This window comes from Glycine soja, chromosome 5 (assembly GCF_004193775.1).
Source record: "Glycine soja cultivar W05 chromosome 5, ASM419377v2, whole genome shotgun sequence".
Taxonomy (NCBI): Eukaryota; Viridiplantae; Streptophyta; class Magnoliopsida; order Fabales; family Fabaceae; genus Glycine; species Glycine soja.
The window spans coordinates 39,099,716-39,122,861 of NC_041006.1; the positions used below are offsets into that span (position 1 = coordinate 39,099,716).

Below are 23,146 nucleotides of genomic sequence, written 5' to 3' on the forward strand. Positions count from 1 at the left end.
GTCGATATGATTGGAGCATGTATGTAAAACATGGCAAATAGATTTTTTATATTGATGTACAGGAACTATACATTTTGGAGGGGGAAAAAAAGAGGAAAAAAGAAACCAATGGGGCATTCTATTCTACTAGCCTCAAAACCGACAATAAACTATCCTCTCCCTGCAAAAAAAATGGAGAAAACCAAAACTAGAATGGTGTTTTACAAGAATGAGCTATAAATACAGTTGGCCTAATATACAACCATCAAGCATTTACTCAACCAAAAATTATACTTCTCACTTTCACCAAGTAACCATCCAATTTTCATTTGGTCAACACTTAAGGTTTCTGCTTGCCATCTTCAATGCTTGCAGCAATATTCCCTAATCAATGGTTCAAGGTCAAGAACCAACTTCCTGTCCATCGTGATTATCCAATCATTATGATGATCTACAGTAGAAACTTTCACATTAAAGGGAGGTAAGCTCCACCATGACCCTTCCTCAGAACTAGTGGTGCTGCATTGTCAGCGACCTTATCCATTTCTTCTGTACATGCATCAATGACATCCCCAAATCCAGTTGCCACTGTAGCCAACTGCATCCGCAACTTCAAATCCCTTGTTCGCTTCAGTAAGCACCTGAATGATCTTCCTAAATATTTAGCCCATTCAGCTGGCAATCCTCCCCCTGTGAGCCAGACAGAGAAATGGGATTGGTCCCCTCTGGCGGCAACTTCAGCTCTATAGAACCTAGCTAAATCAATCAGCATTGAAGGCTGAAGAGGTAAAACTGCCACAAATTCAGCCACAAACTCCTCCATTACTTCAGGTTTAAGCATCTGATTCCAGAGTACTAAAGCCCACTCACTTGGCTGGTTCAGGTTATAAGCTTCAGCTACAATCAGAGCTTCTTGAAATCGAGACTGCTCAACTAACGCTCGTCTAGCATTGGTTTCTGATCTATAAAGCCATTGGAAGTCTGGCATTCGTATTTGAAGGGACAGAAGGGAAGCCTGAGCACAATCCTTACGTGTTTTGTTGCCAGCATCGATTGAAGAGTGAACTTCAGCAGCTTCAATGAAGTAGCGCATGGAATCCAACAAGTCTTCATTCTGGTCTTTGTTGTAGCGGTGAAACCACTGCTCACATGACTGCTCTGCACGTGACTCTAAAAGAGCTGCCGTCTCATGTTTCATATCAAAATGATTGTAGACCTGTACAGAACACAAAATTATAATCAATAAATTGTCACATATAGTTGAAAAGCCACTGATTTTATTAATTTGTGACACAAGAATTACATTCTCTAATCATGCTTTTATAAGGGAACTACCCCTAAAATAGTGAAACTATGACTTAAAAATAAAAAAGGAAAAAAGATAAAAAGAATAAAGATGATAAAAGACCAAATAAGATAATGATGGATCCCCTAGGATAATTCTGTTATTTACAACACATGTTAATCTAGTTTCTTTGCTTCATCCTAAAATAAATTAAACTTTGTTGATTTTGAGCAAAAGAGAACCAAGAATTAAAAAAGGAGAAAAAATTTCTAAGCATGAGGAACAAGCAACTTGTCCACTTTAAAGTTGCTACTTGAAGAAAGCTATTAACTACAGACTATGCAATGCCATACAATTGATATGGGATAACAGTAAACTATTTCAATAATCCGAGTCATTTAAAAAATAACAATTAGACTATGAATGGCTCAAAAAATGGCATACACTAGACTAAATTACTGTGAAACAAAAAGGTATCGACTTATTCAATAATATATTTACATAAATAAATTGTATGTTAGCAGCAAACAATCATTAATCTATATATTCATTTATTGTATGCTAAAAAAACAACATAGTTGATATTATAGCAATATTGAAAAGAACAAACCATGGCAAATGCATCAAGGTCATTGGGGTTGAAATGCTTCAAGGATGTAAGAACAGCCATTCGAAATCCTCTGACAGCCTCAGCAGTGCCAGTGTTTGTGTCTGCAGCAGCAGAATACTTCTGAAGAAGAAGATCCAACTGACCGTTTTCTATAAGAATGCCAAGAATGAAATTGAGAGCATAAAAATTTCCAACTCCAGTTATCAAGCGAGCCAAACATGGAAAATCACCCTCCAAGACATAAGCATCAACCCTAGTTGCAGCAAGGGCCACAAGAACATCAACTCCATCAAGGCAAGAAGATGATTTGTAGAAGTGGTGAGACAGAATAAGAAGCTCAACCTAAAAATGCCAATTTCATGAGGCAAAACAGTGTCAGCTTCAAGAAAAAGGAATAACTCAGCCAGAAACATTAAGATATTTTCTCTACTTATATTTATTATATCCATATTACGGCTTCCAATAAGACAAAGGGAGAGGAGCATTGTAAACAATATCATTGACTGTCAAGCTGTCATTGGATAAAGGAACAAATATTGAAAATAGGATCTTGTAAGAATGGCTAGGGCACTAAAGTGTGTGGTGTAAGTGGTCATCTAACCTCTTACAATTTATGCAAGATTTAATGATTATGCTTTGTTTATCTCACTCTTATAATAAACTAAGTCTCTCACTTGGCATGTCCTGTCTGTCTGTCTCTCTCTCTCTCTCTACACACAGATAGGTCTATTATTTCTACACCTGAAAGTCTTCCGGGCACCAGCTAATTATGGGTCAATTATTGGTTAATGGACTAGCGATCTTTTTTTGGTTAGAAAAACATAATTAGTTTGTAAACCAATTTTTAAAATGTGGGTTTGGACACTTAACCCCAAAAGCTAGTTCATAAGGTGAGAGTTGTCCTCCACTTATATACTCTATCTTGGCACTATCTTTAGCCGATGTGGGATTTGGGTTTTTCCCAATACACCCCCTCACACCCAACACTTTTGGACTGGGTTCGTGGATAATATGGTGGGTGGCCTGATTAATGGATCTAGGATAGACTTTTATACCATCTTAAAATGTGGATTTTAGCCTAACTCAGCCCCAAAAGCTAGCTTAAAGGATGAGGGTTGTTCCCCCACTTATATCCTCTATCTTGGCCTTGTCTCTAGCCAATATTGGACTTGGTTTTTTTCCAATATGGGCATGTCCTAGTTGTTTGGACCAGTTTTACTGGTTTTGGCAGGAATTAAAAAAAATGGTAAATTGAAATATTTGCTACACTTTGACATTAGGGTGGTTTTAAGGATATCTCTTAACATAAGCAGTGGCCGGACAAGATTAGGTGCTTGGCTTCCACATGGTGTAAAGCGCACGACCTTTTCAAAGGTTGTCCTCACAGAGATGTTGAGGGATTGAGTAGCATTGCTACATTCTTGTCATTTGTTGCTTCTTTATTTTTTCTTTTCCCTGTTTTAAAGAGGATTTCTTACTCTCCTTTCCCTTTGTAATATTCTTTTCATCATCTTAATAAATTTCTTCTTTAATTAAGCAAAACAAGAACAAGAGGGATCACAATTGACTACATTTATCATCTTAAAACCAATATGAATTAGAATTTCCCCACCAGAACCCAATTTTAATTCACCATTTTCTGGACATAATAGTGGAAAAAAATTGCAAGGCCGACAACTATCAGCATGATACCTCACACGCATGTGGTATTTCTTGTCCAGTAATCACCAAACGCATTAAAGCATGTCCAATTTCTGGTTCAGAGGGACAAAGCTCTGCCCACTTCAAGAAGTCCGAAAATCTCCACAGCAATGGAGCAGGCCCTTCCTCCTTCTGTGAATCCATATATCCTCCACGATGTGCAGCCAACACACCCTGGCAATATAAATAGTTAAACATAGCAATATAGTTCTATGAACCCTTATTAATGTCACAAAATTGTGTCTAAATACGGTTGTTTAACAGACACCTGCATAACTGACACTACATGTCAAATATGAAAGTGTAAATCAAAATGACACCAATTTACATATCCTGATTAATATCTATATTCAATAGATAGGCAACAAGCCTACAAAAAAAAATCATCTATGATCAGGAGGGATGTCTAACACATTTGTCAATTACCACACACCATGGCATGCAAAAACATTACTAACTAGAATTGAAATAGAATGATGAACCAAACCTTTAGAAAAGATTCTGCAAGTATTTGAGCAATACTTGCCGCTGGCATTGGATGAGTCTGAACCAGAAAGTTGGCCTCCTCAAAGGAATCTTGTGCTTTAAGCGAAAGCAGCTGTAGTAGTTCAATTGGTTGCTTGTTGAACCCCTCAAAAAATGAGAGGCCCAAGGTGTTTGCAGCTTTTATAACTGCTATTATTCTCTTACACAGCCCACGCCCACTGCCTTCAATAAAAATGGTCACCAAACTCTCCAAAACCTAGCATTGCATGTTCACAATAGTGTATTTATACACATTATAATCAGTAGAGAAACAATTTGTAATAACAGCAGGGAGGGGGGTCCAGTGGACAACTACCTGCAGCGGGTCAACATAGTGCTTATCATTCATTATACCGTATGACTGCATAACTGAACGCACTTCCTCATCAAGCATTGGCACTGATACATTGCTAGGAGGTGTTGAAATAGCAGCAAGCTTCAAGGCTGCATCAACAAGTCTAAACTCAGATGGTATTTGCCCAGGAGAGAATTTATACTGTAGTTGCTTGGCGGCCACAATTTGTCCAAATTCCAATAAGGAAAGTACAGCCCTTTCTAGCTCTGCTGTTCCGACCCTTTCTTCCCACCTAGAAAAAGACATTTCCACTTTTATGTTTTCCTCTTGCAGCTGCAACTCATTCTTTAAACCAATAGTACTAGAGCCATCATCAGTATCAGCATTTTTATCTGTGGATTCAAGAGGTGGGCGCCTTGATGCCATGTATCCTTTGGCCCTTCTTTTTGTCTTCATATTCCCAGCAAAAGTAGTTGAAAGACCAGCATCCATCACTTGATTCTTGTGGGGGATTTGGTTATTTTCCCTGGACTCGTATTTTTCTACAATTCTACTCCTCATTGTATTTATATGGTTGTCCATCTTTGCTATTATACTAGCAGTTCGATCAATAATACTGGAGTCGTTCTTGATACCACTCTCCCTGGTGGAAAAGGTAAAATTGAAATCTCCTTCACTCTTCACCTGAGTCTCAGACTCAACGGCCAGGAGCCATACTTTGGTTTCAATTTCACGCAGAAGTTGCAATGGACAGACACTGAAAAATTCAGTTAAGTTTAAGTAAAGATAATAACTAAAATTGAAACAGAAAGTAAATTCTTGAATATGTTCCATACGGATTGGAAAGACTTATCATCCCACTCAGCCATTGCAGAGAAAGCAATAAAAGTTCATGAAGCTCCCTCGCAGGAAGATCTTTCTCCACAGCTTCGGCATGTTTAAGAAAAAATAACCCAGCCTGCAATCATTACCAAGACAAAATTTCAGCATGTATCTTTAGCTGAACATTGACTGTAGTACTAGAAAGTATAAACCAAACACACTTGAAGAGAAGGGAAGGAATATCTGATGAATAGTGTGTGGCAGTGGCTCCACAAAGCAACCCTCTCTTCTGGCACATCCCAAAGAAACTCCTTCCATTCAGCTACCATAGATTCAGCCTACCATTTATGAAAAGGGGCAGAGAAAGATGAGGGTAAAGGGTTGAGGAGAAATACACAAACTATCAACTAAAATTGCTAAAAGTCGTCAAAGAAAAAAATCATTTAAAATGACAAAGAAATTATAAGCTCCACCAGAGCTCAGATTTACAGCAAAATTAAGATAATTTAATACTCAAGTTGAATTTATAATATTTCAGTAATGTCCTATCTTCAATCTTTAAAAAGTGAATTTTGTCAACAAAAACTCCTCGTTTTCAACAAAAGAATTTGCCATCCAATTGATCAAATGAAATGATCATCTGCACAAGAATTTATTAAAACAAGATACTTACAGTATGAGTCAAACTGACATGACAAATCAATTGTACAATTCGTTGCAAGTATCAGAACAGAATCACGTATAAAAGATGCAGTCATTAAGAGACATTTTCATAATCCTAAATTTTCAATTGGCAATAGTCTGTATTACAACGAGTTTTATCATGCCCACCAAAGAAAAATTAATTAATCTAATATGAAGTTTGACAGACCAAAATTATAATTATTAAGAGACAATATGATTACGAAGAGCAGTCACTTCAAGTGTCTGCAGTAATATCAACATGAGTTGAAGAAACCTTGAATTATTTACAATGGGGTTCTCTATAAACCATTCAATTGATTAAGGTTTTTAATATCGGCTCAAGACTTCCCCTCAGTTAATATTACAGGTCACAAACAGGTTTACAACCTTTAAGTATTACCTGAGATTCAGTAACATGATGCGTAGCAGATTTCCAGGGTGCACCATTGGCCTCCAACTGCTTGGCCCAGTTCCTTGCTTGCTCCCAGTGCCTATTATTCTCTAGTGCAGATAAGAGTGAAGCATCATCTGAAATTTCATCACCTAAATGCAACTCATTATCTTTACGAAGTAAAGGCTCTGCTAAATTAATTTTCCAATAAATCCTTCGATAGTATGCTGCAGTATGTCCACCATCACCGAAGTCAGTAGCAGCAAGAAGTTGCAGTAAGCATCTTTTTTCATAAGGAGATGGGCAGGTTGAAAGCACAGCATCAGCAGCTGTTGAAGCAGTAGAACTAATCCATGATGCCCCAATCTGCGCCTCTCTTCCTACATTTTCCTGTAAGTAGATTGGTTCTTCCTTAATTCGTGCAGAAAAGGAACCCAAATGTGCAGAAGCCTCTGAGAGGCGCATTTGCGAAAATGCCTGAAGAAAAGATAAAAAGAATTTACACATTGGCATGTTACAAGGGGATGAAGTGTAATTTACCCTGAAAAAAGAAATACTGAATGAAAGAAAGTCAAGATACATGTGTAAAACACAATCAGACACTGGCACTTAAAACCAAGACCACTTTTTATAGAACTTAGCTAAAGATGCAGCAGCACATAAAAAAGAATCAATACTGTATTCAACAATAGACACCTGAGGAACATGGTATACACTAAATGAACAGATAAATTTTGAATTAGTTGGCTTACTTGAAGAGCGCGGATGAATGGAAGCAAGGGGCATGATGGAAGGAACATCTCGAATGCCCTTAGCAAGGGCAAGAACAATTGTTGTTCACAAAGCACTGCAACCATCTTTGAGAGAGAAGCAGGCCCTTCATCGGAATTACTAGGAACATTAATGCATCCAAAATGTTCTATTTTTCTATCATTCTCCATAGTTTTACCTTGGGAATCAAATATTTTTTCACTTATAGAAGAGCTAGAGATGTCAGATATTGCAGAAGCAGAGGAGTCTAGTGAAACAGGAGTTATTAGCCGTCGACGTTTAGGACTCTGCCTATTGTAATGAAATGTAAGTACTCTGTCACCGACAGGCAAGGCATTAGTAGCATTTACAGCTGCTCCAACATTGTCTGCAATCTGGGAAGCGATATCATTCACCTTAATGGATGAAGTTTCTCTGCCCACAGATAAAAGGTATTGAGTTTCAAACATTTAATCATTGAAATCTATGCACATGTTTGAGTGCATGTGGATCAGTTAACACTGGTATAAGACACAAAACGCTTAGACCTTTAACAATTCATCATATAATGTGAATTTTCAGTCCAATTATTGAATTATACAAATACAACAACCAAGTCTTTTCTACTACGTGGAGTTGGATAAAATATGTTGCTTGTCTTTCCAATTTTTTTTAAAAATTGGACACAAATAAGCATGAAAAACTAAATATATTGAATTTGAATGCTAGTTTTAACATGTGCTGATGCAATACAAAAAAATTTAGAAGAATGTAAAATTCCATGATATTCATGATGGAAATTTTAATTCAACAGTGGATTTTGCGAGAAACCCATCACATAAAAAGAATAATTCCTGCTGTTTGTAAGATTCAATTTCATTCAAGCTGTTACTTTATCCTAAAATATAGATAAAAAGACAGGCAGATTTTGCCTACTATAACATAGACTACTTTTAAACTCAAGCTCAACATAATTAAATCACACAAAACTCCAAGCTCTTCACATCAGAAATGGCTATATATAAATATATATACATATATATAACATAACCAGGTTCACACTCAAGCTCAACATAAATTAAATCACACAAAACTGCAAGCTCTTCACATCAGAAATGGCTAAATATAAACATAACCAGAACACAATTATGAAATTATCATTTTACTTATATACAGTCCCAGTCACCTTGCTGCAGTAATTTCCAACCAAACTGTCAGGCATGACAATGAAGAGACATCAAGGAAACATGAAGCAACCATTGCCAATATTGACCATGACAACTCTTTTGCTTTCCTCAAGAGAGCCTCTCCAGAACATTTTTGCTTTTCACACTCTGCTAATATTTGGAAGAGTTCAACTGGAACACCCATGTTTTCATCAGGAAAGGTTGTTTCACTGCCTTTCTCCAGTGAATCCAAGAACAATACAGTGCTTGCCTTTTTCTTTGACTGCATTGCTCTCAAAACTGTTAACATATGAAGTCGGAGACGCAGATCACTAAACTCCTTTGATGCCTAGCATTCACAATCACAAATAAATTCAAAGTGAAACAGTTTCACTTTGGCATATCATATATATGATTCAAACTTTATGATGAGTTAAGATAAGGAACGGAACTCACCACTTGGACTACTGTATCAAATGAATATCCTCCAATCTGAGCTTCAGACAAAAATTCAATCTGACAGGAGCCAAAAAAAAAAAAATAAGATTATAATTTGAGTAGTTAATAAAAGAAACAGAAGTAGAAACATACCCAGTCATTGTCTCTAGCTAATACAGCAAGGTACTTAGTACTTAATGGAAGCTGGTGCAATCTACAAAAATTTGTTACCAAAGTCCAGTTCTGACTAGCAGCCTTTCGTTGAGATCTTAACTCATTTCCATCACCATTTCCACTTAATAGCCATGACCCATATGTTTTTCCATCAACCAACCGAGGAAGGCTAGCCTTTTCCAAATGGTGCAACACAAGCATAAGAGCTCGTGAAGGTTGTTTACTTACAGTCTCAGTACCAGTTACAGGAGAATCCTTGTGCAAATATTCATCAGCTAAAGCTCGAGCAAGAGATTCTGTTACATCACCTTCATGGGATATTGCATGAAACACAGATCCCTTAGGTGATAATTGCCTGAGATTTTCATTATTTTCACTTGATTTGTAGAACAGAGATATCCGTTTTAGCACAGCAATATCAGCGTGCAGTTTGTTGGCTGATAAACCACATAGCTCCATAAGAAAAGCACACGAAGCAACAAGCATGGAATCCTCAAAATGCATAATAGCAATTGGCAAAACCTGAGAATTTTAAGAAAAGTTTTCAATCTTCCATTCAAAACTTCAATGAGATTCATATCTTTCTTTTTTTATTTTCGTGAATGAAAAATTACAAAATCAAGCAAGGAACCAAACATGTTAATATTAGGAAAGAATATGGGAGAATATCAAGCATCAAAATCAAAAGAAACCCTAAGATGTATCATAAAATTGATAGAAGACCAAATGAATAGTTAAAGTATACAATCATTCATATCCTTAACCAAACAGCTTAAACATTTAGGTCCATAGGTTCTTCACAAGGTTCGATAGCCCCAATGGCCAAGTGATCAAAAGCTGATCCTTGCTGCCCATATTTGTCATAATTCAACTAACCTATAGCATAAATTAAAATGGACTTATGTATTTTCCATGCTTAAAGTCCAAAATACTCTTATAGGGGCATTTTAGAGATATAAACTACTCATATGGCCTTTTTAAACTTTTAGGTTGAATTTGTTCTTGATAAACAGATCATTTAGAAGCTGGTCTTGGGAGTTGGGAGTATTGCCAATTATGAACATTATCATCAATACAAGATTTTTATGTTGTAAAAGAGCAAGCATTTTTCAACATTTGCACATAATGCATTGATTTGTTTTAATTTGATCTCTCATTTCAAGTACATAACCAGAAAATCTATTTAAAAACAAAAACAAGAACTCACAGATGAAAGTAGAGTCTCTTCACTTTGTCCTAGTGGTGAGAGAAGTGTCTGAACATCTGATTGAATGTTAGTTTGTCCATGAGCTGAAGTACTAGATTCCCCTTCTGACTTCAGATTTTGAATTCTATGGCCAAGAATTTGGTTAAAAGCAGCCAATGCCCGTCCCCGATGTAAAAGATGCTCAAGCCCCAATCCATTTTCCTGAAAAATCAATTCAAATTACCAACACACAGTATAAAAATATACTTAGAATACAGCAAATTGCATATTTGCACTTATAGCAGCAGATAGAGAAGAATATTGTATATTAGAGTTAAGTTCCTAAAAGCATAAATAATAGTTAGCCAGAATTTTTTATTGGAACAAGTTGGCATGGTTAATGACTTTTCGATAGATGGGTGGTCCCAGACAATTTTGACTTATCCAACAACTACAGAATAATGCAAAATTCTGGCAGAATTGTCTTTTTTTGTGCTTGTGTGTGTTTACTGCGTAGCATTGCTTTCAAAAATATTTGATTAGGGAAAAACACCTTTTACGGTCAAGAAAATTGTCACATAATTAAGTCTGACAGCACAAACCAGAAACTGCATAGAATTCAATTGAGAGGATACTCATAATCGGGTTCCTCACACTATTGTAATTGGAGTCTGTAGTACCAATAAAACTGCAAATACTATATAGCTAAACAAGCTTTAGGCAGTAAAACATTTCTTAGAAGTTTTCAAGAAAGAAAAATTGAGTACAAAAATGTTGAGTCAGACAATAAATCCTCCCAAACAGAGGCAAGGAAAATAAGAGAGAAACAAGCAATTAAATTCAATGCCCATACCTCAAGTAAAGGACCATATAATTCTTCTTCAATGTGTCTTTGGATCGTTGCCTCCCAGGAGATTGCATTTATCTCAGCATGTACATCAGCATTTATGAATAAATCAATGTCTCTGTGCAGCAAAGTTTCGCCTGTAGGGAACCCTGAAAATGATTGGCATCCAAGAGGACCCTGTAATGCAATGAAAACTACATAACGTGGATTGCTTACATATTACATGATTGTCTGTAACAACATACAAACTACATGACAGAGTAAGGTATTTATAACCAACCAGAAGGAGATAACAAGAGATTGGTTATGAAGCCATCCTAACAACAACACAGACTGGTATAATTTGAATTTAAATAAGAATCATGAAATCATATAGAAGAGGAGAATAAAACAGACCTGGACATAAAGCTGTATCAATCTGCGTATAGGCTTAGGAAACCAGCATGGAAGCATTTGTAGAAGTGAAGTATCACGACCAGTAGAGAAGAAGATGTCATCACGCCAATTAAGATAGTCGGATAAAGCTGCATTGCAATATTGTGATAGACAAAAATTGACACAAAAAAAAATAGGGTTAGTTTAAGTGTTCAAGTAACTTAGGAGAAGAGGATGGGGGGTCACCCAACAAATGAGGTTAATAGCTAACCAGTTTTTGCCTTAGGGACCAGCAAGGCCATTGTGTCTTGTCCAAGACATGCTCCAACGAGAGTGCGCCACAATGTGGGGAACTTTTGCAAAGTTGGCCTAAGGTTCTCCAATGTGCACTGGGCAGAGGAATAACTATGCCTATTTACACCACCACTATTTAAGCAGCTTTGAATCGGAACAGCAGCATGCATCAGGGTTGCCAAGGCTGCCATTTCTCCCCCTCCTTCAGCAATGTCATCGACTGTTCGAATTATTTCATCTAACTCCAGAACACTGAGGCCACTTCTAGGAACTAAATTACGTGACATTATCGATCGAGCATTGGCAAGTGAGGCCTCATATTCACACCCCTTAACTCTCGATAAGAGTAGCCATCTTGCCCATTCACAATCAACCTGTTGAGAAGCAATGTATCAACACGCAACACTAAAACGTTTTTAAAGCAAAGACATCCATGTTAACATAAAGATTGAAAGAATAGAGGTTGATTAAAATAATGAAAGGGAAATAAGGAATATTGAATGTCCACAACATTAAAGCCCCTTAAAAGTAACAAAAATTAATAAATAACATTGGGTCAATCCATTGGCTTTGTTTATACCCACATCAACCATAGATATGACTAAAGTGAAACTTATAAAAGTTTGGGTAATCCTTATCTCATGAGCTAGCTTTGGGGGGAGAGTTAGAACTAACCCATATTCAAAATGGCATCAAAGTCAATCATAAATCTAATATTGGGGCACCCTCAACTGCCAGTGCAATCTATTGGCCTCGAGGCTTTCCTATACAATATATAAAAAGGCTTAAATAAGTTTAGTTCCTATAAAATTAGTGTTTTTTTTTTCATGCTGGTCCTCTTAAATTTTTTTTCTTTTTTATCATTGTCCCTATTAATTGTTTTTCATTTTAGTCACTGACATCAGGTTCCCTTTTTAAGTCATAATTGATGATGTGGGTAGCAGAGGTTGCAAAACAGGGCAGAGCTGATGTTGCCTAAATAACAGGAACTAAAATGAAAACCTACTGATTTAAGCCTAGATCAAAAGTTTACAATTTTACAGGGACTGAAATAATGAGGTGAATGGACTGGGAGCCATGTTAGGGACTGTAATAAAATAAATAAATAAAAATTAATAGGGACACAAACAGATAAAAAAATTAAGAAGATTAAAACAAAAAACACATTTTGTCGATGGCTTAATATTCTCTAAAATCAATCAGGATCATTAGATCCTCTGTACATCTAGACATTAATCATTTGTTTTAATTTATAGGATCAATTATATTATTGTTTTCATTTTTTAGCACATAGAGATTCCAAGGAGATTATGGCTCCTGATTTTTAGGATTAGATTGATGTACAGGCTCAGTTTTCTCTTATTTATTTATTCACCCTCTATAAGAAAATCATTTTCCACACATTTTATAGGGACTAAAACTTTTAAGCTTTAAAAAGTCAGACCTACAATCTCCAAACTCAAGATGTCCAATCCTAGGTGCAAAGGCAAATCACATGGGGTTGAGTTGTGCCCAACATAGATTCAAGAGGCTTAACTACATAACACATGCAAGTCAGCGACATTAACATAAAGAAATAGAATTTACATGAATTCCTTCTAAGGTCAGTTTCTTATTTGGACTAGTGTGTGTCATAGAATTAATGCTAATGTCATATTTTAGATTGGCAACTATAAGGATCTTAGTCTCTTACCCTAACAATTGTAGTATGCGTGGTTCTAGTTCTTCTTCATCTGTTCCTACATTGTTCTGCTTCTGTCTGTTTACAGTGTATTGTTCAGCCTTTTGGGTGAATATAGGCCTGAGAAAGGTTCTTGGACTAATTTTTGTTGACGACTAGCAATAGTGGTTTTTGCCTTTATGGTAAAAGTAATATGACAAAAGTTTTATGGCAATGTACAATCTGTGTAAAAAAATTTCAACTGATTTTTGTTGATTGTCGTGTACATTTTGATTGGAATGTAACACTTGTATTTTAATGACATGTTATTGATTCAGTAACTGATTCCAGATAAAATTAAATGATCAGCTTCTGTTTGGTGTAAAGCAAAGTCATTTATAGAGGTTCTTAACAGATATTCACAGGGATTGAGCAGCTTTGCTCTATTGATGGGTTTTTTTCTGTAGTTTTGACTTTTGTTTTCCCTTTTTCCCTATGGAGGATCCCCAGTCCTCCATATTCCTGCTATATTTTTTCACTTCATCTTATGGAATTTCTTCTTTTATCAAAGAAATAGGTTACCTGAATTAGCAACTAAATTTGCATTATAATACCATAGATTTAATGAAGTTTGAAAACCAACCAAAAAATACGAAAGAACATAACCTACAAATTTCAGCGCATTAACAGCTTATGGAAGCATACTAGCATCGTGATTTGAAATAATAAAGACCAAAAACGACCAATCAGAATAACAATATCAAACAATGGACATAAAGAAACTTACAGCAGTTTCCTGTAATGCATAAAGTGAATCATTTTCGAGGGCCAAACGATGATGATCAAGGTAAAGGTCCAAAAGATTTGGCAAGTTATATTGTGCACAGTGATGTACAAATATTTTATGCAAAGCTTGTACAGCTCCATCTCTGACAGATGACATCTTAGTAAGATCATCCTCCAAGCAGATCTTATCTCTGCCAGATATGAAACCTGAACGAGCCAAGAGAGTTATCATCTCCAATGTCCCCTCCCAATATTCCTTCAAAAATATAAATCTTTTTGCAAGCTTTTCCTCCACAAGCATCCTCATCCACCCAGAACATATATCAGGTGAAAACCTATACATTTGGACATCTGGAACTTCCATAAATACAGAATCCAATTCTTCAAAAGAGCACAAGAAATTTCCATAATTAGAAGACTTCATATTCATATTGCATCCTAAAGATGAGGCAGGCTGTAAAAGATCCAAATTGAGTTGAAGGCTTCCAGCCGATAGGACATATGCAGGCATCAAGTCCAGCAGTCTAAAGACTTCCTTCCAGTGGTTACGGCAAACATGATATTCAAGTTGTGACTCCCACAATATAGGATTGTCCGAATGAACAGATTGATTCAATATCATCTGTACATGCAAAGATGAATGAATAATGAAAAATAAAGTTACTATAGATAAGGATCTTTGTCCTTGAAGAGATATAGACATTAAATTAATGACTAAGAGCAGTACCATGACTGAATACATCAATAGGGGGAAGCAAATTTTCATCACAACTAAAATTTTAATTCAAAGTATAGAAATCTTTGATTTGAAGTTCAAATCAAAACAACCAGAGCATCCAGAAATAGATCTTATAAAGGTGCAAATTGGCGGACTAATGGACTTCAAGAAACAAATAGACACATGCATATCAAATCCAAATCTCTAAGAGGGCATAGGCACTTTTGCTTCCAACCTGATCAACAGAAATGTCACACTCATAAGAAACCAAAATTTAAAAAATTCTTACCTTAACCTTCTCTTTCGGTCTTTATTTCATTTAGTAAATGACAACTATAAAACAAGTTTAAAATCCACCATCTAGACTATTCTAAAGGCGAAGACAATTGCTAATCATCATTGGCTTCATCCAAATTCAGCAATAAAAATGAACATCAATATAAACAGAGACAAAACAGAGAAGCAACTTACACGATCAACAGTTCTTTGGTCCCAGGCATCAAACCAGACAGCAGCTGCGGCCCAATATCCAACATGAGCATCATCTTCATCAACTTCCAGAGCAGAGGAACTTTCACTAATATCAATCCATGCATCAAAGACAATTCCGTCAATCTCACCACATTCAATGACATGACTATGAAATGAATGGTTATGCAAGAGCCTTAATTTATTTTCCACTGGTAAAACAGAGTCCGGTGCAATGCTGATTTCTTTCAGTCGGCGATTATATGTTTTCCAGAAGCTACTGCTAGGATAGAGACTCTTCTCATATACATGCACAGGGACAAATAAGATTACAAGTCTCAGCTCATGGAAATTTTTCCTCCCAGTAGTTAAACTGCACTACATTGACCACAAAAATAAGACAAATGAATTCTACATACCTCAATCAGTGACATATCATCCAATATCTTCCACTCATATGGTCCTAGATAACCATATCTTTTCATTTCCTCAGCAATCTGGATTCGCAAGGATCTCCTTACAGTGCCAAACAGAAGTTGTTTAAGATAAGATTCAATGTTCTCTCCAAGTCTTTGAAGTGTAGCAACAGCAAGTTCAGTTTCACCCTATATAATTGCAATGTGTTGGTTATTTTCATTGTAATTTGTAACAGTTAATGAGAATGTTACATACATTACCTTCAAAAATAATTCATAAGCAACAGCTCTGCCAATGTCACGAACTTCAGTAAAAGTATCATGAGGCTCTTTATCAGCAACGAAATCATTCATTTGATGAAGATGCAGAACTGCCAAAGGAAGACGGCCAGAGAGCAAAGCATCCCTAACCACAGTCTTAAGGTCCAGATTATTTAGCTTCCAACGTGCCATCATCTCTCTTGGATTTTCCACAGGCAAAACTTTCTTTCCTAAAATTCCTTCTAATGGGGTTAAATGAGATATGCTGCCAAATTCATCTGAGACCAAATGAGACTCAGAATCAACAGGCACCAGCACAAGATTTTCATTATTGTTGCCGCCTGGTAGAGGAAAAGAAAGCTCATGTTGGTTCAACACATCCAATGACTCTAAATCTGATGGAAGAATTGAAAGTTGGGATTCTTCCTGCAACATGTCTGTACTTATTAAAGATGACTCTTCTCCACTGTCGACCTGTATATAGCAACAAGATACCATTTAATTTTCAGAAAAAACAATGTAACCAATTTAAGCAGAATACAAGTAGCATAACCATGGAGTACCATACCAATCCTTGACTGGCCCTTAGAAATATTGACCTATGTCTACATTGCAGATTTCGGATGATCTCCAAGAAATGAGCTATCTCACAAAGTTTCTGAGCAAAATCCACCTCAGTTTTTAGTTTAACTGGTTCAATTGGTGGAAGAGATAGTAATCCCGTCTTGTTAAAGCCCTCTGCTATGCATGTATCCTTTTTATGTTGTAGCAACCCATATTTATGGAGCATCTTTGTTGCAAAGCAAGTGGCCAGTGCAAGAAGCCTATAGATGTTGACAACAAAAACATAATAAATCAGAATTAAAACAGACCATGCATGCTGTACAAAGCATTCTTCATGAGTATCCTTTTCTCCTTAAGAATGTAGAGCCAGACATAAAGAAAAGGCACAAGAAATCAAACAGAATATTGACAACCCAAGCAATGACTAATTGAATAGAAAAATTGACATAGCCTCTGATATAGCCAACTCACTCTTGCTATCTAATAGCACAAAGGATCACATTACTGAATTTTTTTTTCTAGTAAGGGATGTGTTACATAAATATGAATTATGCAGACACCAGTTACAAATTTATCTTCAGGCATTTACGTCAGCTAGTATACTATGTAAAACAATAAATTTACATTATTTAGAAGTGAATTTAGTCAAATAATTGAAATAAACTTGAAAACAGTAAAAAATTCCTACAAACATATGAAAGTTGATATAACTTTGAAACTTGAAAGCAATATCCAGTGTTCAAGCAGGAAAAACACATGCCTATCATGCTTGGATCAATTTTTAGTTTTTTACATGTAATAATAACAAATTACATAGATAGCTATGGTAACTTTATATAGGCCCTCAGCAGAGACAACAAGAAGTTCATACAAGAAAGAGAGCTTTGTTAATCAATGGATGGATATATCGACGATTACCTAACTTCAGTTTCCTCATCCAGTGTAGACATAAGGAAATTCCAGTAGTTCCTAAAGTGGAAACACTTTTACTAACAGTTCGTTTTATTTTCAATTTTTCCCAAAATGAATTGATATAGCTATCCTAGAGAAACAAGCCATAAGCTATAGGACCAATGTGATGTTACATATATCTTTGGAGGACCAAAATGGACATTTGCTCCATATATTTTAGTATTTTACACAGATGACATGTCTAGCAAGTAGCAAATTGGTTTGAAAATGATAAAGAACAAAAAATATAGGTAAGTAAGCAATGAACAAATAAATTTACCTAGAAGCAGCAGAAGTTTCACTATCATTGCCACCTTTATTAAGTATAAGATACACAGCAGCAAAAAGCAATCTCAAAATTCCCTCTTCTGCTAGATCAACATCCACAAGCATTTCCAAAGATCTGTTCATCAATAAAACTGGAAAGTGAATTACATTAGATAATATTTGCCATAGTAAAACCTAAAGAGGAGTGTTGACAACACACTCCTTCTAACACATTCCTTACTAATGATCAAAATTTATTGGAAACTAGATAAGTAACCTGTGCTTTGCACAGCAGAAGAGAGAGAAAATAAAAGCAAAAAGGTGAAAATGGAGAGAACATGGTGGGCCTGCAGCGAACCATACAATGACAAGTGACATTGGTTTGGACAGATTTAATATAGATATAGATTACAACATCATGTTGAAAAAATTTAGGTGTAATTGAATTAAATTATAATTTTAAGTCTAGAATTTTAATTTTTAATCTATATTAAATAGTTATATATTTTATATATCTGGTTTAACCAATTCACCCTGTGACTCAATGGTTGAAATGGTAACCTAACACCCTCAACTAAGTTGATAACTGGTCCAAGTTTAATAACATTGATATTGCCCCTCCCCCCACACCCCCTACCCTTCTTCCCCAAACAATACTAAGAACAACATGACCAAACATTATGGCACAAGATTGCCACTTCAAAGAACAAAAAGTATAAATCAAACTTGCAATGAATAAATTTTGGCTTACCTTTCTATTTCATAAAATTTCAAGTAGTCCAATGCTATTTGTAATTGACGAATACGAGAAACTTTGATGTCCCATCCTGACAAAGAAAAAATAAATAAGATAAATAAGCATGCACCTAAAATTGTTTCACCAAATTCTAAAGTAGTGTGTCACCACCACCCTATTACACAAACACATCAAATTTTAAAATCAAAAAATAGATTAATATCACCATAAGTTTTCTACTTTGTAATCAGTTTCTCATTTATTCACCTTTAATAGACAATTTCCTTATTCCTATAATAAGATCTGAGTAAACCACCATTTTGGTCCCTGAAAGTGTATAGTGTTATCACATTAGCCTCCAAAACTAAGGAAATGCCAAATTAGTCCCTGAAATTTCATTTAGACCTTAAATTTAATCTCTTACTGTCATTTTGATCCCTAAATATATGTTAATATTATCACTTAAGTCACACCTTTTTTTGAATTTTAGACTAATGTGATTGACGAATTGCAATTTCAGTGACTTATTTGAAATTTTCTTCAAGGACTAATATGATAGCGCTATACACTTTCAAAGACTAAAATGATGGTTTACTCATGCGTTGAAATAGAGGTAGTTTTAGCAGCAAAAGACAAGAGAAGGTAAACCACCAAAAGCAGCAATTCAAGACAAGTCGATAGGCATTGGTCAAGATGAGGATGTTAATTGTTAACAAAGATATCGCAAATAATCACATCATAATTCACCTAGCTGGCTAGCCCTAAAATTCGCCAAGATATCAAAAAGTATTTATATACAGAAATTGGAATAGAAGAACAACTGCATTTTCTATAAAAATAAAAATAAAAACATTTAATGCAGGGAAATATTTTATTGAAATGAAGCATTAATTCAATGAAACAAATCAGAGTCCTTTACAGAAAAAAAAAGAAACTGTCACTATGTCACATTGAATAAGAAAAACATAAATTATGATATCCTCATTACAGAAAGTTGCAGAAATAAAATGCATAATTAAAAAAATGATTTTATATCCTCCTGTTGAATCAGGCTCAAAATGCTCCTAACTAATCAAAGAAGAAAGCATGAAATGCTTTTCGGGTTCCCAAGATATCTAATGCTTCAGTTATTTCATTTATTGCTTATAAGTAGTTAGGAGGATTTGTTGGGAGGACTTGGCATTTCTTGAAACAATAAAATTCTCCAGTGCTGGTGCATGCTGTCCAATGAGACACATAAGGAGCCAAAGGGCAGGAACTTTTTTGTGGCCTATATACGTGTTTAAGGGAGTTTCCCAATCAAGTTGGAAAGAGATTGGAAAGACCTACTGCTAAGATTTATCGTTTTTCCGGTACTTTATTTTTTATATTCCTTTTCTGTTAAAATAGAAATTGCCATTGGCCCCAATGAATAATTTCTAGAGAAACATCCCTCTATAAACCATATGCAAAATCACAAACAAACTAAATGAACTAGTCTATCAGTCTATCCCAAGACAAGTAAGGAGAAGACTAAGTGATGCCATATTATAGATAAATGAAAAATGATTTTTCTTTGTAACACTTACCATTTTTCAAACACAATTGATCTGCCATTTCAGTGCCTTCATACAGAAGAACTCTGTCCAAAATTTCAACTTTCCAAGGAGAAAACCTTTTGGTTGGTTCTTTTATTTTTAGATTGTCTTTAAGTAGAACTGAAATCCCCATATCCTTACTTGATTGACGATAACCAATGTACTCAACAGGAAGAAAATTTGATAAAATTGAAATGGAGGGAATATATACTGATAGACCACCATCTCTCACAATATAAAAACAACCTTGGAATGTGCAACCAATTGCTTCTCCAATAACATCTTTTCCATCAAAGTGGTATACATCATATACACTGTCTAAGAAGTTGTCATCACGGACTTCTAACTTCACTTGCAGATTAAAATGGATAAGCTGAGAACCCTTCTGATTCTTTACACACTTCTTTTTAGAGAAAATAGTAATTCCCAAAGGAGAAAAACAAATAGAATCATCCTCAGAGACTCTAAAATTGGGAAGTAATATCTTTCTCATAACAGGTGATTGCACATCATAACCAAGAAATTTGTGACCATTATTTACTTTAGAAGTAGCAGAAAAACCACTAGAATAGGAGCCAACCAAATTCCCCTTTTCTTTGAATGTGCAGCCATTAGTTTTCTGAAGTGCATTACCTGCCACAGCTTTGTCTAAGGAAGCAACACTTCCATGTTTTATGTTTAAATCATTTGATTGAAAATGTCCAGATAAATTGGAGTATACTGCTTGGCGATCTATATCAGAACCACCAACTCCCCAGCCAACCAACATTCCCAGCCCAAATTGCTGACAATGTGGAAGCAACTTCTCAGATGAATAACTTTTGTCAGGTATATATTCCCTCAAAGAGATCACATAGATCACACCACATTCATCAACCACAGCTAAAAGGGAGGTGTGTGAAGCAACAACTAACCTCTTGAATGATCTCCTAAAAGAATCACTCTGCTGGTCAGACATGTTATCCTTAATGCTACACTCTTGTTTAGCATATATATTATCGTGTGAATATAACTTTTCTAACCCTTGCAAATTAAAATGGGGGTTAAGGCCACAAGTCTCCTGTAAAACATTTAAATGTGTCATGTATTCACCGGACATTGCAGAATAGAGAACAATCAAGCCAGAAGAATTAAGACAGACAAGAAGATTATCAGAAAATTGGAAATCCATCCACTCAACTGACTGAACTATGTTTATTCTTTCATCAAGCTTCACCATTGAAACCCACCGAATACCCCAATTATCTAACTTGGCAACAAGAAGTAAATCTCCGCTTCTGCCTCTTTGATTTTCATCACTAATATTGACAGACACGTGATGCATTAATGTCAAAAAAAATCCTACCAGGCAATTCGAAGCACTCGAGAACACTCTGCGACATTTGTAGAACCCATTAATCACAACACCAAAAACACTGGAAAAACAATCAAGCTTAGTATCTGCTCCACAAGAGCTCAAGCTAGAGTGGTCAGAAGCATCTCTTACTGAATCAGCTGGTTCCTGCCAATTCTCCTTATTTTGGACTGTTTTTTCTTTGAGGAGATGGTCCAAGGATAGACTGCCATCAAATATGCTAAAAGAAACCACTTTTGTCGAGCAAGGAAATTCATTATTCTCAGGAAATTTGGTCAAAAGAATACCATCAGATACAGTAGTTTCAACTTTTGTGAAAAATGATTCTAAGTATCTCTTAGTAGCAGAACCTCTTAACAACTCAACTCCATCATCTCCAGTCAAATTTACATTCTGGTCTCTAGAGACTCCATGACTGAAGTCGGAAGATAATGTAGCAATGGGCCCCCATTCCACCCACCTGCCTTGCCTAAAGTTACCCTCTAACATGGGTTGAACCATTCCCTTGGTTTTTGTTGGTTTGGAAAAAGCATGGACAGTTACCCCACATCTCCCAGAAACAAATAGAACTTCTCTAAATGAAGCATCATTGTGCTGATCATAGCCGTCCTCACAATGAGCCCAGGCCAACGAGTTCACATCACTAATGTATGGGCAACTATTGGATTTTGAACATTTAATTCCAGCAAGATCAGTATCAATATCAGTATCTGACCCTGAAGTGCAAGGTGAATCATTCACCAAAACCGATTCACTGGGCCTAGTGGATGCCTCCGGGGAAACATCTGCTGAACCTGGGTTGTGATTCTCATAATCATAGCCACCTTCAGCACCACCAGAATGCAACACTCCTGCAAGCAACAAAGCAAATGCACAATACTAATCAACTAGTCCGAAACACAGAATTGCATTTGCACATGAAAAATAAAATACACTATTCAGTTACAGTAAACTAAAATTACGAATAAAGGAAAACAGTAACCACCTTTACTCAGAGGAAGCAAAAGAGCCTCCCTCTCATAAGAATGCAAAAGCAGTATCTCTCTGGTAGGAGAAAGAAAAGCTTCACGAAAGTCCGAAAGCCCAATTCGGGTCTCAGACAGGTCCCAGTTGTGCAGCTGAAGTATAGCTGGATCCTCACTACTCAAGGGAAAATCCATTTTCTTCCTGATTCAACCAAACGCATATTCACAAAAACAAAACATCGTTAAAATATATAAAATAATAATAATAATAATAATAATAATAATAATAATAATAATAACTAGTTATCCAAATATCCAAAGAACTATTCATCGCTAACTTAAAAACTAAAAAAAAATAAAAATGAACGTAATGAATGATCTAACATGGCTCACAATACAAAACACTTGAGTGAGCTATTCTCTATAACAAAAACGGTAGAATAGCAATAACAGGCTAAGTCTGTGTTTCTATTTCATTTCCACGGTTTTGTTTTTATTATTATTATTGAAAACAACCGAGAATCGCTGGCGGTGGAATCGAATGTTGTAATCGGAAACACATGGAGCCTCGAAACCAATCCGGATTCAATGAATATTATTTAAAAAAAGAAAGGACAAGTTCGAATAGCATCGAGGAGAAATCGAGAAAAAAAAAATGGAAAAGGATAGAACCTGGAGTAGGGCGATGATTAAGAAATTAAAATAGAGAATTGTTGCTTTCCATGGAACATGGATATATATATAGAGAGAGAGAGAGAGAGAGAGAGAGATTGAGTTTTGCGAAGGGAGGTTTTGGGATGAGAATGGAGCGAACTTTAGCGCAATGGAACACGAAGGAAGGAAGAAGGTGTACGCTTTGGTTTGGTTTCTCTCTACTGTGCGCTTCTATGCCCGATCCAAC

At 35.9% G+C, this 23,146-nt stretch overlaps 1 protein-coding gene across 2 annotated transcripts; it reads right to left on the reverse strand.

The window, feature by feature from the left end:
- Nucleotides 1-22: 22 nt before the first annotated feature.
- LOC114413176 lies at nt 23-23,146 on the reverse strand. Of its 2 annotated transcripts, XM_028377415.1 has the most exons (26): nt 22,918-23,146; nt 22,266-22,447; nt 19,918-22,131; nt 18,365-18,440; nt 17,627-17,749; nt 16,400-16,655; nt 15,832-16,305; nt 15,574-15,759; nt 15,158-15,451; nt 13,970-14,590; nt 11,500-11,896; nt 11,250-11,377; nt 10,860-11,030; nt 10,028-10,228; nt 8,800-9,342; nt 8,665-8,724; nt 8,229-8,557; nt 7,045-7,477; nt 6,302-6,769; nt 5,439-5,555; nt 5,232-5,353; nt 4,417-5,152; nt 4,063-4,317; nt 3,567-3,749; nt 1,875-2,216; nt 23-1,195 (listed from the first exon to the last, which is right to left on the reverse strand). In XM_028377415.1, the coding sequence occupies exons 2-26, from the start codon at nt 22,438-22,440 to the stop codon at nt 446-448; spliced, it is 9,654 nt and encodes a 3,217-aa protein (XP_028233216.1). In that variant the 5' UTR covers nt 22,441-22,447; nt 22,918-23,146; the 3' UTR covers nt 23-445. The 2 variants fall into 2 exon arrangements, with proteins under 2 accessions (XP_028233216.1, XP_028233217.1); XM_028377416.1 differs by lacking the exons at nt 22,266-22,447; nt 22,918-23,146 and having other exon boundaries at nt 17,627-17,765; nt 19,918-19,947.

Coding starts and splice junctions, on each gene's coding strand:
- LOC114413176 (XM_028377415.1), bottom strand. CDS start 22,440: ATGGATTTTCCCTTGAGTAGTGAGGATCCAGCTATACTTCAGCTGCAC. Junction 22,132..22,265: donor TTTGCTTCCTCTGAGTAAAG/GTGGTTACTGTT, acceptor TGTTGCTTGCAG/GAGTGTTGCATTCTGGTGGT. Junction 5,354..5,438: donor ATTCCTTCCCTTCTCTTCAA/GTGTGTTTGGTT, acceptor TAATGATTGCAG/GCTGGGTTATTTTTTCTTAA.